General features: G+C 47.3%; 1 protein-coding gene across 2 annotated transcripts in view; it reads right to left on the bottom strand.

Annotated features, from left to right (window-relative positions):
- Window positions 1-15,168, bottom strand: part of SIK3 (SIK family kinase 3) — a 128,997-nt gene extending 113,829 nt beyond the window's left edge. For both annotated transcript variants that reach the window (XM_060786977.2, XM_060786978.2), the window contains exon 1: window positions 14,806-15,168. In XM_060786977.2, the coding sequence (XP_060642960.2) occupies window positions 14,806-15,135 (330 nt within the window). In that variant the 5' untranslated portion in view covers window positions 15,136-15,168. The remainder of the gene's footprint in view (window positions 1-14,805) is intronic.
- Window positions 15,169-17,435: the final 2,267 nt, after the last annotated feature.

Genomic DNA, 17,435 nt, shown 5'->3' with positions numbered 1-17,435 from the left:
AAGGCGGAGCGAAGGAAGAGAGATGCTTTTGAGCTGTGTTGTTGGAGGAAAGTGCTGAGAGTGCCTTGGACTGCGAGAAGATCCAACCAGTCCATCCTCCAGGAAATAAAGCCCGACTGCTCATTGGAGGGAAGGAGACGAGAGGGAAAGTGGAAGTCCTTTGGCCACATCATGAGGAGACAGCAAAGCCTAGAGAAGGGAATGATGCTGGGGGAAGTGGAAGGCAAAAGGAAGAGGGGCCGACCAAGGGCAAGGTGGATGGATGGCATCCTTGAAGTAACTGGACTGACCTTGAGGGAGCTGGGGGTGGTAACGGCCGACAGGGAGCTCTGGCGTGGGCTGGTCCATGAGGTCACGAGGAGTCAGAGACGACTGAACGAATGAACAACAACAAGGATTTTTAAAAGGATCCTATAGATTAAGGGTCTTTGTCACTGACCGGGTGGTTATCGGAATCGCTGCCTTAAAAGATGAATGGGAACATGGAAAGCGTTCAGAGGATTCGAGATTAACAATCAAAAGCTCAGCAATATTGGTTAAAAGTATGAGATAAGTGCTGGGAGACAACAAGGTTTAGAAAGGAGGGAAAAGGGGAAATATTTGGGTGTTTCAAGACAATTGTGTGAAGACATGCAACGGAAGAGAGGAAGGTACGCAGAAATGGACAAGAATTGAAAAAAACCTTTGCTTTGGCTAATTTCAGGGATAAAAATTAATGCACGACATAGAATTGCCTTTTCAAACAATGGCAGAAGGATATATCTACCTTTCCCTGGCAAAAGAAAAGTTAAAATACAGGAGGATGTGAAGCCAAAAAAGGTTTCTATAAATGCAAAAAGAAATAGTTGGGAGTCACTTTAAAATACATTTGTATTGTACATCGGAGTATGTTTGGCCTTTTCATGTAATGCTTTGTTGTGTACATGCTTGCTTTGTTAGTTATTATTTAGTTAATGCATTATTCTGCTAGTTATTATGTATTTAGTTAGGAATTTGAAGTCGGTCAGCTGCTTGTGATGAGCTTGTTGTTTCTAAGAATTTGGTACAACTTTCTATGTAGCCTTCTATTGTTTACGTGTTTGATTTGGCAGTTACCATTTTGCTCATTAGTTACCATCCTCTTAGATATTATGGATTTAGTTGGGTCAGTGGTTCTCAACCTTGCTAATGCCGTGACCCCTTAATGCAGTTCCTTATGTTGTGGTGACCCCCAACCATAATATTGTTTTCATTGCTACTTGATACCTGTCATTTTACTACTTTTATAAATCGTAATGTAAATATCCGATATGCAGGATGGATTCACTGGACTAAATCGAGCACAAATACCTAATATGCCCAATTGTGAATGCTAGTGGGGTTGGGGGGGGGGGAGGAATGTTTTTGTAATTTGGGAGTTGTAGTTGCTGGGATTTATAGTTCACTTATAATCAAAGAGCATTCTGAACTCCACCAGCAATGGATTTAAATCAAACTTGGCACACAGAACTCCCATGACGATTAGAAAACACTGGAAGGGTTTTGTGGGCATTGACCTTGAGTTTGGGAGTTGTAGTTCACTTATATCCAGAGGAGTGCTGTGGATTAATGCAATGATGGATCTGGACCAAACTTGGCACGAATACTAATTATGCCCAAATGTGAACACTGGTGGAGTCTGGGAAAAATAGACCTTGACATTTGGGAGTTGTAGTTATTGGGATTTATAGTTCACCTAGAATCAAAGAGCATTCTGTCCTCGACCAACAATAGAATTGGGTGAAACTTCCCACACAGAATCCCAATGACCAACAGAAAATACTATGTTTTCTGATGGTCTTTGGCGACCCCTTTGACACCCCCTCACAATCCCCTCAGGGGTCCCGACCCCCAGGTTGAGAAACACTGAGTTAGGTGTTAATAATCTGCTGGGGGGGGGGGGGTTTGCTATGAGCTGGTTGTTCAAAGGTATTTAGTGAGATTTTAATACATGTAGCCCTTGATTTAAAATGTTTCAGAAAAGTTTTATTCATAATTGACTAAGAGCCAGATCAGATCTTTGCCCTTTTCCAATTAAATGCCTCCATGTTGGTTCCCGTTCTCTCCTTTTTTGGGCAAGATTAATCCCAAGCGCTTCCAGCTGTCTTCTTCTGCAAGTCCAGGAAGGTTGGCCCTGGTCAAGTACTTGGGTGGGAGGCCACCAATGAGGCCACGTTTTGGAGAAAGGAAGTGACTTTGCCTTTGGAATCCTTGCCGAAGCAAACCCTATGAAATTCAGTAATGCACCCTATCTCACAGCACCCAAGATCCAGGAGAGCACAGCGCACCATTGCCTGAAGCATTGATACCCCAAGTTTTGGGGAGGCAGGCTTGAGTTTATCAACCCACTTTTCAATCCTCTTGTCCCTCAAAGACAGAATACACAACTCATTCAACAGAACTAAGCTGATGTACTAAATAATATTTCATATAAGTTTGTTTGTTTTGCAATGAGTGGTTATTCGGAGCCCAGAGAGCATAGTTAATAGCCCAATGTATTTAATGCATCCTTCTAAAGAGCACCCAGGGAATCCCAGAGTGAATCCGCTTGGCAGCGGCGCTCTCCTCCCAGCCAAGATCCCAAATGGTTCAGGATTCTCTGAGAAACCACAAGGCTCGGGAGTGCGGCTACAGCAGGTGCCTTCCCAATAGCGTCAAAGGCATAATTCACCAGGCTCGAGATGGCAAGCTGGAAGGGTGAGGAGCAAGAGGAAGAGCCAACCGCCGAGCTGCCAGGGCGCAATACTTTTGCTTGATAAGCAAACAGCTGGGCAGAGAGAGGGTTACAGGTCTGATGCCAACTGGGAGCCCAGATGAAACCAGCACTGCTTCCAAGACCTCACCTGGCAGCCATGCCCTCAACACGCCTTTCCCTGCCACAAGGACGCCATGCCAGGAGGACAATGCTGCCCATCTTTGCAGGTTTGTCATCTTACGAACTGCAGGGATGCATCAGTTAGCAAACATCAGGCCTGAGGACTCCTCTCCTACAAAACAGAAGACCATCTCTGACTCAAAGAGGGGGACCTGCGTGTGGTGGACGCTTTTAGACAGAGGCTGGATGGCCATCCATCAGGGGTACTTTGCTGTTGCTTTTCCTGCGTGGCAGGTTGGGGTTGGACCAGATGGCTCGGGCGGTCTCTTCCACCTGTATTATTCTATGATTCTATGACCCCAGATGTGTCTACGTTCCGGTCCAAGCTACCTATCCGACTGCATCTCTGCCTATGAACCCACCAGGACTTTGAGATCTTCCGGGGAAGCCCTGCTCTCGATCCCGCCTGCTTCTCAAGCACGGCTGGTGGGGACGAGGGATAGGACCTTCTCGGTGGTGGCTCCTCGGCTGTGGAACGCCCTTCCTACGGACATTAGACTAGCACCATCTCTAATGGTATTCCGCAAAAAAGTGAAGACCTGGCTGTTTGAGCAGGCGTTCAAATAATTAGTGCAATGATTGGTTAATGAATACTGGAATGGAACAATGGATGACGAATCTCGAACATGTTTTTGATGACGACAGTGAATGGGTATTGTAGTAACTGTTTATTAATTGTGTAATGTGTTAGGTTGTTAACTGTTTTTATACTGTAGCACTGAATTTTTGCTGTTCGTATTTGTTGTGAACCGCTGTGAGTCGCTTTCGGGCTGAGAACAGCGGTATATAAGTAAGGTAAATAAATAAATAAATACGTAAGTCTCCATGAAAGGAGGAGGTTGTTGCCCTACCAGATACCTTTGCAGAAGTTGCATCCTCGGGCAGGAAGCCACATTTGCCAGCGATGGGGATGGCAGCACCAAATATGAAGAGTCAGCAGGAAAAGAGTTTCACTTTTACGACTGATTTATTGGTAGAACGCAGGGTGAAGGGCTGGGAAAGCAGGAGGCAGTGGCCTTGTGGGAAGGGGTGCCCCCCAAGCAGCCCACGGGGGGGGGGGGGGACATGCTAGCCACTTTCTGTCTCCGCTGGCAAGAGGGTTGAAAGGGCCACGCAACATGCAGCCAAGCTTTCAGGTTTACGAGGCACACACTCTGTCAGGAAACATTGTGGGGGCTGCCCTCAGCATATGGCTCATGCTAAAGTCATCCTTGCGCATTGAGTCTCCAGAAGGAAGTGGTGAGAAAGCCAAGAATTAACCACAGAGGTGCATTGGCACCAGAGAGAGCAGCCCAACCAAGGCAGGCAAGCCTCTCTCCAAGAGAGCCCTCCATCCCTCTCCCCAGAAGCCACAAGGAATCCACCAGAAGAACCACGTCCTCCTCCACCAACAAAAATCCAGCTTACGATTCCCACAGGCCACATACAGGTATCGTGACCAGTTGCCACCATGGAGTTAACACACAGGCACACGTGTGGAAAGCGCACACTCTGCACACACACAAATGCCGTCTCAAACACAAGGACATATACATAGATAGCTCTATTTTGACAACACCGGGATGCTCCTTGTAGCCTCTGCCCTCTCTCCCTCCAAGTACTTATTTATGTATTTACTAGCCATTCCCTGCCACGGATTGCTGTGGCCCACTCTGGTGGTCATGGGGGTTCTATGTGCAATGTTTGGCCCAATTCGTTGGTGGGGTTCAGAATGCTCTCTGACTGTAGGTGAACTACAAATCCCAGCAACTACAACTCCCAAATGTCAAGGTTCTATTTTCCCCAAACTCCACCAGTGTTCACATTTGGGCATACTGAGTATTCATGGCAAGTTTGGTCCAGATCCATCCTTGTTTGAGTCCACAGTGCTCTCTGGATGTAGGTGAACTACAACTCCAAAACCAAAAGACACTGCCCACCAAACCCTTCCAGTATTTTCTGTTGGTCATGAGAGAACTGTGTGCCAAGTTTGGTGCAATTCCATCATTGGTGGGGTTCAGAATGCTCTTTGATTGTATGTGAACTATAAATCCCAGCAACTACAACTCCCAAATGACAAGATCAATTTTTTTGAGTGAAGGACATACATTGGGTTGTTAGGCGTCTTGTGTCCAAATTTGGTGTCAATTCGTTCAGTGGTTTTTGAGTTCTGTTAATCCCACAAACGAACATTACATTTTTATTTATATAGATTTAAGGCATTTACTGATGACCTCTCAAGCAATCAGGGCCTCTGGGGTGAGACACAAAGGAATGAACGGCCCCAAAACACAACCCTCACTCACACCAATGTTGTGTCTTCATGACCCCCCCCCCCCCCCAAGACACCCAGCTGGTTCAACTATGCCATGAATTCTACTCTCAGTAATAGGGCAATCCAATATATCCATACGTCTCAGGCCAGAAGAGAGAGGGGACCTTAAAGGACAGGCGATGAGGTGGAAGGACACCTGGAAGAGAAAGGCAGGCAAGCATCAATGGTCGTGCAGATGCCCCATTTCCTCGCCCAAGGAAGCTACAGGACATCGATGGTAAGCCCCATATTGTCAGAGAGAGGGATCAGGACGGCACTCTGTCTAAAATGAGACGAGGGAGCCGACGTCTCCGCTCGCAAGCCTCTTCTGAAAAGAAAGGAGGTAGGCTAGCTCTAAGGAAACTCCAAATGGCAAGCAAGGGCCACCAGAAGAGGTCTCTTAGAAGAAGCAGGAAGTTTGCAGTCAACAAAACCAAGTTGGCCATGAAATCAGACCTTCCACAGGGAAGACGATTTGGGGCCAGGGGTCTGTAAAGAAGTGTTTCTCAACCTGGGGGTCGAGACCCCTGGTGGGGTCGCGAGGGGGTGTCGGAGGGGTCACCAAAGACCATCATAATACACAGTATTTTCTGTTGGTCATGGGAGTTCTGTGTGGGAAGTCTGGCCCAATTCTATTGTTGGTAGGGTTCAGAATGCTCTCTGATTGTAGGTGAACTATAAATCCCAGCAACTACAACTCCCAAATGTGAAGATCTATTTTCCCCAAACTCCAGCAGTGTTCACATTTGGGCATATTGAGTATTCGTGCCAAGTTTAGTCCAGATCTATCATTGTTTGAGTCCACAGTACTTTCTGGAGATAGGTGAACTACAACTCCCAAGCTCAAGGTCAATGCCCACCAAGCCCTTCTAGTGTTTTCTGCTGGTCATGGGAGTCCCGTGTGCCATGTTTGGTTCAATTCCATCTCTGGTGGAGTTCAGAATGCACTCTGATTGTAGGTGAACTATAAATCCCAGCAACTACAACTCCCAAGGTCCAGAGAATAAAAATACATCCTGCCTATGACGATTCGTAACAGTAGCAAAATTACAGTTATGAAGTAATAATTTTATGGTTGGGGTCATCATAACATGAGGAACTGTATTAAGGGGTTGCGGCCTTAGGAAGGTTGAATCATAGAATCATAGAATCAAAGAGTTGGAAGAGACCCCATGGGCCATCCAGTCCAACCCCTGCCAAGAAGCAGGAATATTGCATTCAAATCACCCCTGACAAATGGCCATCCAGCCTCTGCTTAAAAGCTTCCAAAGAAGGAGCCTCCACCACACTCCGAGGCAGAGAGTTCCACTGCTGAACGGCTCTCACAGTCAGGAAGTTCTTCCTCATGTTCAGGTGGAATCTCCTCTCTTGTAGTTTGAAGCCATTGTCCCCTTGTGTCCTAGTCTCCAGGGAAGCAGAAAACAAGCTTGCTCCCTCCTCCTCTCTGTGGCTTCCTCTCACATATTTATACATGGCTATCATATCTCCTCTCAGCCTTCTCTTCTGCAGAGTAAACATGCCCAGCTCCTTAAGCCGCTCTTCATAGGGCTTGTTCTCCAGACCTTTTATCATTTTAGTCGCCCTCCTCTGGACACATTCCAGCTTGTCAATATCTCTTGAGAACCAATGCTGTAAAGAGTCACCGTGTTCGCCAAAGGCCCAAGGCCGCCAACAACATTTCAGCGAGGTGGGGGGCTCTCTGCTTAGCTCATTCAGCCGCCATGGGGGCTCTTCAAAAGGACCTGGAAATGAAGAAGACCCACCAGCGCTTGCTTTTAGCCTCCACCGTCCTGATTGCGTCTTCCTTTTATGAGAGCCGGTAGCCCCAGGGGCTTGGGCATGTCTCATAATTGATTTCTGCAAGCCCCTCTGGGAGCCTTTGCAGAGAATAGAAAAGTATTGTCGAAGGCTTTCATGGCTGGAATCGCTAGGTTCTTGTGGGTTTTTTCGGGCTATAGGGCCAATGCCTCTAGAACAGTGGTTCTCAACGTTCCTAATGCCGCGACCCCTTAATACAGTTCCTCATGTTGTGGTGACCCCCAGCCATTAAATTATTTTCATTGCTACTTCATAACTGTCATTTTGCTACTGTTATGGATCGTTATGTAAATAATGTAAATATCTGATATGCAGGATGTATTCTTATTCACTGGACCAAATTTGGCACAAATACCCAATATGCCCTAATTTGAATACTGGTTGGGTTGGGAGGGGTGACTTTGTCATTTGGGAGTTGTAGTTGCTGGGATTTATAGTTCACCTACATTCAAAGAGCATTCTGAACGCTACCAATGATGGAATTGGACCAAACTTGGCACACAGAACTCCCATGACCAACGGAAAATACTGGAAGGGTTTGGTGGGCACTGACCTTGAGTTTGGGAGTTGTAGTTTGCTTATACCCGGAGTGCACTGTGGATTCAAACAATGATAGATCTGGATCAAACTTAGAATCATAGAATCAAAGAGTTGGAAGAGACCTCATGGGCCATCCAGTCCAACCCCCTGCCAAGAAGCAGGAATATTGCATTCAAATCTGGCATGAATATTCAATATGCCCAAATGTGAACACTGGTGAAGTTTCAGGAAAATAGACCTTGACATTTGGGAGTTGTAGTTGCTGGGATTTATAGTTCACCTACAACCAAAGAGCAATCAGAAGCCCACCAACGATAGAATTAGGCCAAACTTCCCACACAGACCAACAGAAATTACTGTCTGTGATGGTCTTTGCCGACCCCTCTGACACCCCCTTGCGACCCCTCCAGGGGTCCCGACCCCCAGGTTGAGAACCACTGCTCTAAAACATGGCCCTATAGCCCGAAAAAACCCACAAGAACCTAGAATAGAAAAGGAAAGAAACCTCTGCTGCCACCGCCAGAGCACCTGGCCTGTCAACTGCCATGAGTAAAGCCAAGGGCGGTCAATCTATGGACATTGTGCGCAGGCCCTCTCGCCACGGGGGCGTCTTCGCCTACAAGGTAAAGTTTAGGAAAGGCCCAGAGGAGCCTCCTGTCAACAAACGCTGCCCAGTCATTTCCCCCCAACGAAGCTGCTCTCCCCGTTTCAGCCCTGGCCGCTTGCTCAACGCTTCAGGCTCTCTCTCTGGCGGACTCGGTAAACAATCCCGCGTTTGTTCCAAGGCTTGTTTGCAGCCAGCCAGCCCTCTCTGAATCACTGCAGTGACCGCCTCCAGCAAAGACCACAGAAAAACACAGAAAGGCAGCGAGGAGGAGAGACCCTGCACAAACAGGCATCTGCTGATCATGCCCTCGGTTTGCAGGAGACAAAGGATGAGCTCAGAACCACAAAGGACCCTGGAAAAAAAGAGAAGGAAGGGTTGCAAGGGGCACAAGGAGGAACTCTGGGGCCTCCTCCATTCCTTCCCTTTGAGAAGACCTGAGCGGGCGGTTTGGCCTTCAGGAATTCACTTTGAACTGACTGACCAGCACAGGTCAGACTAAATATTCTCAGAATGCACACTTCCAGGGGCCTCGCTCGCAGGGAACAATTCTCCTGAGTCACCAGGTCCAAGAGGCTTTTCGGCTTCACATCTACCAGATTCCTGGATGTCGGCAGCCTCTAATTATTTTCTGAAACTAACAACCATCCTGAGCAAAGCAGACCAGGGAGGGAGAAAAACAGCTTCACTTGAATGCAGCTTTGGACTGCAAGACTTTGTGGTTGGCTGTCTAGAACAGGCATGGGCAAACATCCCTCCAGGTGTTTTGGACTTCAACTCACACAATTCCTAACAGCCTTCCAGCTGTTGTGGGAGTTGGAGTCCAAAATACCTGGAGAGATGGCCCATGCCTGGTCTAGAACCATTTCAAACCAGTTGCTGTCAAGGTAGATCTTCTGGGCATAGGTTCTTCTCTTCCCATCCCAACAGCCACAACTCAAGAACCTTATTTCCAGTCCTCTGCCTTTCGGCTTCACGTCTACCACATTCCTGGATGTCGGCAGCCTCTAATTATTTTCTGAAACTAACAACCATCGTGAGCAAAGCAGACCAGGGAGGGAGTAAAACAGCTTCACTTAAATGCAGCAAGACATTGTGGTTGGCTGTCTAGAACAGGCATGGGCAAACTTTGGCCATCCCTCCAGGGGTTTTGGACTTCAACTCACACAATTCCAGCTGTTGTGGGACCTGAAGTCCAAAATACCTGGAGGGATGGCCCATGCCTGGTCTAGAACCATTTCAAACCAGTTGCTGTCAAGGCAGCTCTTCTGGGCACAAGTTCTTCTGTTCCCATCCCAACAGCCACAACTCAAGAACCTTATTTCCAGTCCTGTTCCTTCAGAATCAGCCGCCCTGAACGTCTTAATGCAAAATAACTGGAAACACACATGGGCCAAAAAATGGAGCAGCAGATTGTTCCACTTCCTGGCCTTCCTCAGTTGACTCCTGCAAGCTTTCCATGGGGCTCAAGTGGATCTCTGTGCAGCTGAGCAGTAGCACTTGGCGCAGTGTGTTCTGCCTGAGGCAGCGCCTGTCCTGTGGCTTCTGACGGCCTCCTCACCACGGGATGTTTTGGCCCATGCTTCACAGGCACGCAAACTTTCCTCACAAACAGAGGAGGGAGTGGACCCGGCTGCTCACGGTGGGGCCATCCTGCAGGCGCTGCTTTCAGGCTCCACTCAGGCTTCTGCAGAGAACGCTGCATTGCTACCCAGTGACAGCAGAAAATGCGGTGGAGGGAGGCATGGGGAAAGGAAGGGAGAGTGTGCCAGAGAACAGAAGCAGCCAGCAGCCTCCTCACCTGACAGCCTTCAACAATAGGAGAATTCCTCGTGACGCACATGCGGGTTAGTCAGACCCACTGCCAAGCTGCATTCGGCAACCGATTAGCAACAAGAGACTGCACCCGCTCCTGCTCTACATATTCCTGGAGGCTCCTCTGCCCAGCCATCTCCAAGAGCCTTCTAGGGCATGTGGAAAGACACCCAGGAACTATTGATTGCGCGAGGCCACCGCTCTCGATTATCTGGAGAGTGGGACACATGGCAGGTGCCCTGATCTCATTTCCCTTGATACTAACCATAGAGGCATATCTTGATGCCTTCCGACTCCAGCGTTCTGGCAGTCTTGGGCTAGAATTGGCTTGTCCATTTCTCGCCGACCACAAATGGACATCAGCAACCAAGTGTCCCTTCCCAGATACAGAAAGTCAACGGAGCAAAGGGCTGAAGGCCCCTTCCTGCCACCGGCCAGGTGTCACGTCAGGGAAAGAGGGGAGCAGAAGTCCCTAAGGTCACTAGCAGCTCAGAGGAAATGCTTTTCCACCCCATGCCTCAAAAGTGTTCCTCTCCTCTTTATCACAATGACATTTGATCACTTTCTTGGACAGAAGAATCCCCAAATGTGAGCTGCAGCAAAGGGAAGAGAAATGCCCCACTGCATTATCCAAGTTGGCCACCGAAGCAGCCAATAGACTGGTATGCACTAGATCTCCCACAGAAAGGAGACAATGACATCCAAGCGTCCAACACAAATGGCAACATTCAGGACCCCGACTTAACGAGGCTGGCTTTTGAAAAGTGGCGTTTAGATACTGTTCTGCCCTGCATTTACTCCCCATTCTGCCTTGCCTTGGTGTGCTGAGAGATTGTACACAAAAATATTTGCAAGACAAACCCTCATCCCCTTCTTCCTCTTTTTCTCAGAGGCATTCCAGTCCTTCCCACTTGATGCAAAGCTCCATCGCCACAAAGGTTCAAAGGTGTGTTGTTCCACCAATGGTTCAAAAATTGGGAAGGAAAGAGCTTGGGGAAAATTTACTATTTAAAGGTGTGTTGCTCCAAAAGAAAGAAAGAGTACAAGACAAGGACCATTCCAAGGGGAAGGCTCCAAACCTCTAAAAGTTGCACCACAAGAAGCAGAGCTCTGGCCACCTTTGCAGGCATGCTTTGCTTGGGGAAAATTTACTATTTAAAGGTGTGTTGCTCCAAAAGAAAGAAAGAGTACAAAACAAGGACCATTCCAAGAGGAAGGCTCCAAACCTCTAAAAGTTGCACCACAAGAAGCAGAGCTCTGGGCTACCTTCACAGGAACTCTTTGGGTGTTTTGGGGGATCTCAGACACAGATTAGAATCTGACAATTGAGACACCTTCCCCCAGGGCCATCCAGCCCAATGACACAATCCAAGCCTTCTCAACAGAGAGCCAGCTTGTTGGATGATGCAATTGGACCACGATTTTAGTTAGGAGATGTATTGGATTGTGATTTCGTGTAATATTGTGTATTATGTTTTTTATGGTTTTAATTGTATACTGTGCACTGTATATTTTGTTGTAAACCGTGTTGAGTCGCCAATTAGGCTGAGAAACGGCGGTATACAAGGACAGTAAATAAATAAATAAATAAATAATAAACCTCCAGAGAAGGAGGCTCCCACAGACACAATCCCACTCTTGTAACAGCTCTGAGAGTCAGGAGGTTCTTTCTGAGGTTAAGATGGAAAACTCTTTTCCTGCCATTTGAATTTGTGGTTCTGTTGCCTCCTTTCAAAGGTGAAACATGCCTCAAACTCCTCTTTTCCAAACTAAACCTCTCCCATTCCTTCAGCTGCTTCTCGGAGGGATTCATAGTTTCCAGACATTCAACCAAAGGCCAGGCTGCTGAAGGTGAAACCAGGACAACAACGTTTTTGTCATGTTGAGAGAAAAATAGCTGGGATTGATTTCTATACAATGAGCCAAGCAGACCTGTAAAGTTGGACCAAACAGAAATAGAGGGATATAATAATAATAATAATAATAATAATAATAATAATAATCTTTATTTGTACCCCACTACCATCTCCCCATGGGACTCGGTGCGGCTTACATGAGGCCGAACCCACAATACATCAATACAAGCAATAACAGCAGCAATAAAAACAATTAAAATAAAGCTCATAAACAAAAAAGCAATAAACAATAATAATAATAATAACAACAAAAATTATTATTATTATTATTATTATTATTATTATTATCTGAAATAGATCCAGGATTGGTCCCAGGTAAAGACCAAACCTGGGATCTATTTCAGATGATGATGATGATAATAATAATAATATTTCTCTATTTCTGTTTGGTCCAACTTTGCAGTCCTTTGGGAGAAATTCTCTACTATTGAATAATGAGAGTTCTACTTTGACACGGTATTCTCTTTCTCTTACCAAAGAGTGCAAACTGCTACTTCCAGGATTCCCTCGCAATGCGCCACAGCTGCTAAAACCCCACCAAAGATGCATTAACTGTACTGTGTAGAATGGCACCATAAATGTGCCACCAAACAACAACTCCCGGGATCCCACAGCACTGGGCCAAATTGCCTTCATTCAACTACAGGTCCCAGGGGTGCAGAGCACTGAGCCGCTTTGTGTCTCTTTTTGCAAAGCAAGGCATACATAGGAAATAATAATAATAATAATAATAATAATAATAATGGTAATGAAAGAGGTGCCAAGAATGGGTGAATGTAACAGTGTGTAAACAAGAAAAAATATAATGGTAATCAAAATGATGCAAAGAATGCAACCATCTGTAGATAACTAACAATAATAATAATAATATAAATAATGAGGGCAATCAAAGTGGTGACTGCATGTAAATAAGTAATAATGATAATAATAATAATAATAATATAAATAATAATTTGGAAACCATAAACATTGACAAAATCACAATCTGTCAACTTCAAAAGGCCACGTCAAAAGGATCTGTGCACATTCCAAAATACATCACACAGTCTTAGACACTTGGGAAGTGTTCGACTTGTGATTTTGTGATACAAAATCCAGCATATAGATCTCATTTGCTGTGACATAGTGTGCTTTGTGTCAGTAAAATAAATAATAATGAGAGCATTCAAAGCTGTGTCAAGAATGCATGAATGCGTGACCGTATGTAGTTAACTAATAACAGTAATAATAGTAATAATAATAATGCATGGGTACAACTGTATGTAGATATCAAATAATAATAAGGGTAATGAAAGTGGTGCCAAAATGCATGAATGTGACTGTATGTAGATAACAATATAATAATAAGAATAATATAAATAATGATGGCAATCAAAACAGTGCCAAAAAGGTATGAATGTGAGCATATTTAAATAAGAAATAATAGTATTAGTAATAATAGCAATCAAAGAAGTGCCAAGAATTGCATGAATGCATCAGTAGATAACAAACAACAGCAACAAAAATAACAACAATAATAATAATAATAATGGCAATCAAATCTGAGTCAAGAACGCATGAATATGATTGGATATAAATGATCATAGTAATAACAGCAATAGCAAAGTGGTGCCAAGAGTGTATGAATGTGACCATATGTAAATAAGAAATACGTAATAATAACGCAGGAATGTGACTGTACGTAAACAAGAAATAACAGTAGTAATAATAATAGCAATAGCAAAGTGGTGCCAAGAATGTATGAATGGGACTGTATGTAGATAAGAAATAACAGTAGTAATAACAGCACAGTGTGATTGTATGTAAGTAAGAAATAATTGTAGTAATCATTGCAAAAAGTGCCTCAATGCTAATCAAGGTGGCCAGTGGCAACATTCCCACTTGCCTCCAGCAGACAAGAGTTCTTTCTTTCTTGGGACATCATTCCACAGGGTATATATAAGCCCCACTTGCCTGGTTTCCAACATTTTCTCCTGATGTTTCACCCACTTCTCTGGCAGGCATCCTCAGAGGTTGTGAGGTCTGTTGGAAACTCCATTATATATAAACCTCACTTGCCTAGTTTCCAAGAGACCTCACAACCTCTGAGATGTGGGTGAAACGTCAGGAGAGAATGCTTCTGGAACATATTGGCCAGGCAGCCCAGAAAACTCAGAGCAACTCAAGAATAATAATCTATATAAATAAAAATGTAATGAACTCAAAAACCACTGGATGAATTGACACCAAATATGGCCACAAGACACTTACTAACCCAAGGAGTGACCATCACTAAAAAAAAAATGATTTGCCATTTTGGACTTGTAGTTGCTGGGATTCACAGTTCACCTACAATCAAAGAGCATTCTTTGGAAGCTTTTAAGCAGAGGCTGGATGGCCATCTGTCAGGGGTGATTTGAATGCAATATTCCTGCTTATTGGCAGAATGGGGTTGGACTGGATGATGGCCCAGGAGGTCTCTTCCATCTCTAGGATTCTATGAATGCTTCTGGAACGTGGCCAGACAGCCCAGAAAACTCAGAGCAACCCAAGAGTAATAATAATAATAATAATAATAATAATAATAACAATAACAAAATGCGAGCTATGTAAATAAGAAAGAATAATAGTAAAATATTACTGTAAGCAAGCAAGAATAGTAGTAATAATAACTATGACAAGGAAGGCAGTGCCAAGAGAGCCTAAGAACTGATAACAACAACAGAATAGCAATAATAGTAAAATAATAGTAAAATGTGACAGTAAGCAAATAAGAATAGTAGTAATAATAACGGTGCCAAGAGGGCCTGAGAACAGACAACAACAACAAGAAGAAGAAGGAGGAGGAGGAGGGCAATGTAAGCTCTGACAAGAACAACAACAACAACAACAATTGTGTTTGTGTGGGGGGGGAGTGGTTGTGTTGAGGAGAGAGTGTGTGCCTGACCTTGGCGCGGGTGAGGAGGTGTGTGGCCAGCTTGACGACGGCGAAGTTCCCCTTCCCGATGGTGCGCTCCACCTCGTAGTGCCCGATGCGGGCCGGGCCCGGCGGGGGAGCGGGGGGCGCCCGGGGCGGAGGAGCTGGGGGCGCTGGGGGTGGCGGCGGCGGAGGGTGCGCCGGGGGAGGCGGGGGCGGCGGGCACAGGCGCGGGGCCGGCGCCGGAGAGGGAGACCCCGCCGAGGAGGAGCACGACGGCGAGGAGGAGGCCGCGCACGACGCGCCCCCGCCGCCACCTCCTCCTCCTCCGGCCGCCGCTGCTGCTGCCGTGGCCGCCATCTTGTCCTCCCTCCCTCCTCCTCCTCCTCCTCCTCCTCCTTTCCTCCTTCCCGGCGCTGAGTGAGTGAGCTCATCCGCACGGGGGCGGGACCGCAGCCATGGCAACCGCAGCCACGGGGGCGGAGCCAACTCCGGAAAGAGCTGATTGGCTGCCCTCCTCCGCCATCTTGCCCTCCCTCCCTTTCTCACTCCCTCACTCCGCCTCCTTTTCCCCCAGCGCTGCCGCCATGGCAACCGCAGCAAGAAGGGCGGAGCTACAGCCAAGAAAAAAAAGCCCAGTGACGTCACCGCCACCTGATTGGCTGCCCTCCGCAGCCATCTTGCCCTCCCTCCTCTTCCAAGCATTAAGCTCAAACGCACGGGGGCGTGGCCACAGCAAGGAGGGCGGGGCTACAGTCAATACAAAAAGAAGAGCAGGCCTCTGACGCCCTGTGACGTCACCGGAACCTGATTGGCTGCCCTCCGCCGCCATCTTGCCCTCCCTCTTTTTCTGGGCTCATCCGCACGGGGGCGGGGCCACATCCAAGAGGGCGGAGCTACAGTCAATAAATAAAGAGCAGGCCTTTGACATGCTGTGACGTCGAGCCACCTGATTGGCTGCCCTCCGCCGCCATCTTGCTCTCCCTCCTCTTCCAAGCACTAAGCTCACCCGCACGGGGGCGGGGCCATAGCAAGGAGGGCGGGGCTACAGTCGGAATGGCCACGCCTCTGATGCCGCTCCGCCTCCATCTTGCCCTCCCTCCTATTCCGGGCGCTTAGCTCAACCGCACGGGGGCGTGGCCACAGCAAGGAGGGCGGAGCTACAGTCAATAAAAAAAGAAGAGCAGGCCTCTGACGCCCTGTGACGTCACCGCCACCTGATTGGCTGCCCTCCGCCGCCATCTTGCTCTCCCTCCTCTTCCAAGCTCTAAGGCTAAGCTTATTCACACGGGGGCGGAGCCACAGCAAGGAGGGCGAGGCTAAAGTCGGAATGGCGACGCCTCTGACGCCGCTCCGCCGCCATCTTGCCCTCCCTCCTGTTCCGGGCGCTAAACTCAACCGCACGGGGGCGTGGCCACAGCAAAGAGGGCGGGGCTACAGCCAAAAGAAAAAAAAAAGCAGGCCTCTGACGCCCTGTGACGTCACCGCCACCTGATTGGCCGCCCTCCGCTTCCATCTTGCCCTTTCTCCTCTTCCAGACGCTAAACTCAACCGCACGGGGGCGGAGCCACAGCAAGGAGGGCGGGGCTACAGCCAAAGGGAAAAAAAAAGCAGGCCTCTGACACCCTGTGACGTCACCGCCACCTGATTGGCTGCCCTCCGCCGCCATCTTGCCCTCCCTCTTTTTCCGGGCTCATCCGCACGGGGGCGGAGCCACATCAAAAAGGGCGGGTCTACAGTCTGAATGGCCACGCCTCTGATGCCGACGCCGCCACCCCATTGGCTGCTCGCCCGACTCGGTGCGGGGACGGCGCGCGCGAAGGGACAAACCTCCTCAGTTCTCCCAGAAAACTGGGTTGTTGTAGTTTTTCGGGGGGTTATATGGCAATGTTCTAGAAGTATTCTCTCCTGACTTTCCGCCTGCATCTATAGCAAGCATCCCAGGAAATTTGGGTTTATATATCTGTGGAATGACCAGGGTGGGAGAAAGAACTCTTGTGTGAATGTTTCAGCTGGCCACCTTGATTAGCATATAATGGCCTGGCAGTGCCTGGAGCAATCTTTTGTTGAACTCCTCCGTCCTCCCACAAAACTGGGTTGTTGTAGGGTTTTTTTGGGCTATATGGCCATGTTCTAGAGGCATTCTTTCCTGACGTTTCGCCTGCATCTATGGCAACCTCAGAGGTTGTGAGGTCTCTTGGAAACTAGGAAATTTGGGTTTATATATCTGTGGAATGGCCCAGGTGGGACAAAGGACTCTTGTCTGCTGGAGCTAGGTGTGAATGTTTCAACTGACCACCTACATTAGCATTTGATGGCCTGACACTTTCAAGGTCTCGCTTCTTACTGCCTGGGGGAATCCTTTGTTGAGAGGTGATTCGCTATCCCCGATTGTATCTTGTCTGGAGTTCCTCTGTGTTCTTTATTTAGTTATAATTTCATACTCTTTTTAATACTGGTAGCCAAATTTTGTTCATTTTCATGGTTTCCTCCTTTCTGTTGAAATTGTCCACATGCTCCTTGTAGTCTGACCTGGTGGTTGTGAGAGTGGTCCAACATTTCTGTGTTCTCAAATAATCTGCTGTGTCCAGGTGGGTTCCTCAGGTGCTCTGCTATGGCTGACTTCTCTGATTGAAGGAGTCTGCCATGCCTTTCATGTT

The sequence above is a fragment of the Anolis sagrei genome, chromosome 7 (genome assembly GCF_037176765.1).
Source record: "Anolis sagrei isolate rAnoSag1 chromosome 7, rAnoSag1.mat, whole genome shotgun sequence".
Taxonomy (NCBI): domain Eukaryota; kingdom Metazoa; phylum Chordata; class Lepidosauria; order Squamata; family Dactyloidae; genus Anolis; species Anolis sagrei.
The sequence above is the reverse complement of the archived record's forward strand: the minus strand, read 5'-3'. Positions and strand labels throughout refer to the sequence as shown.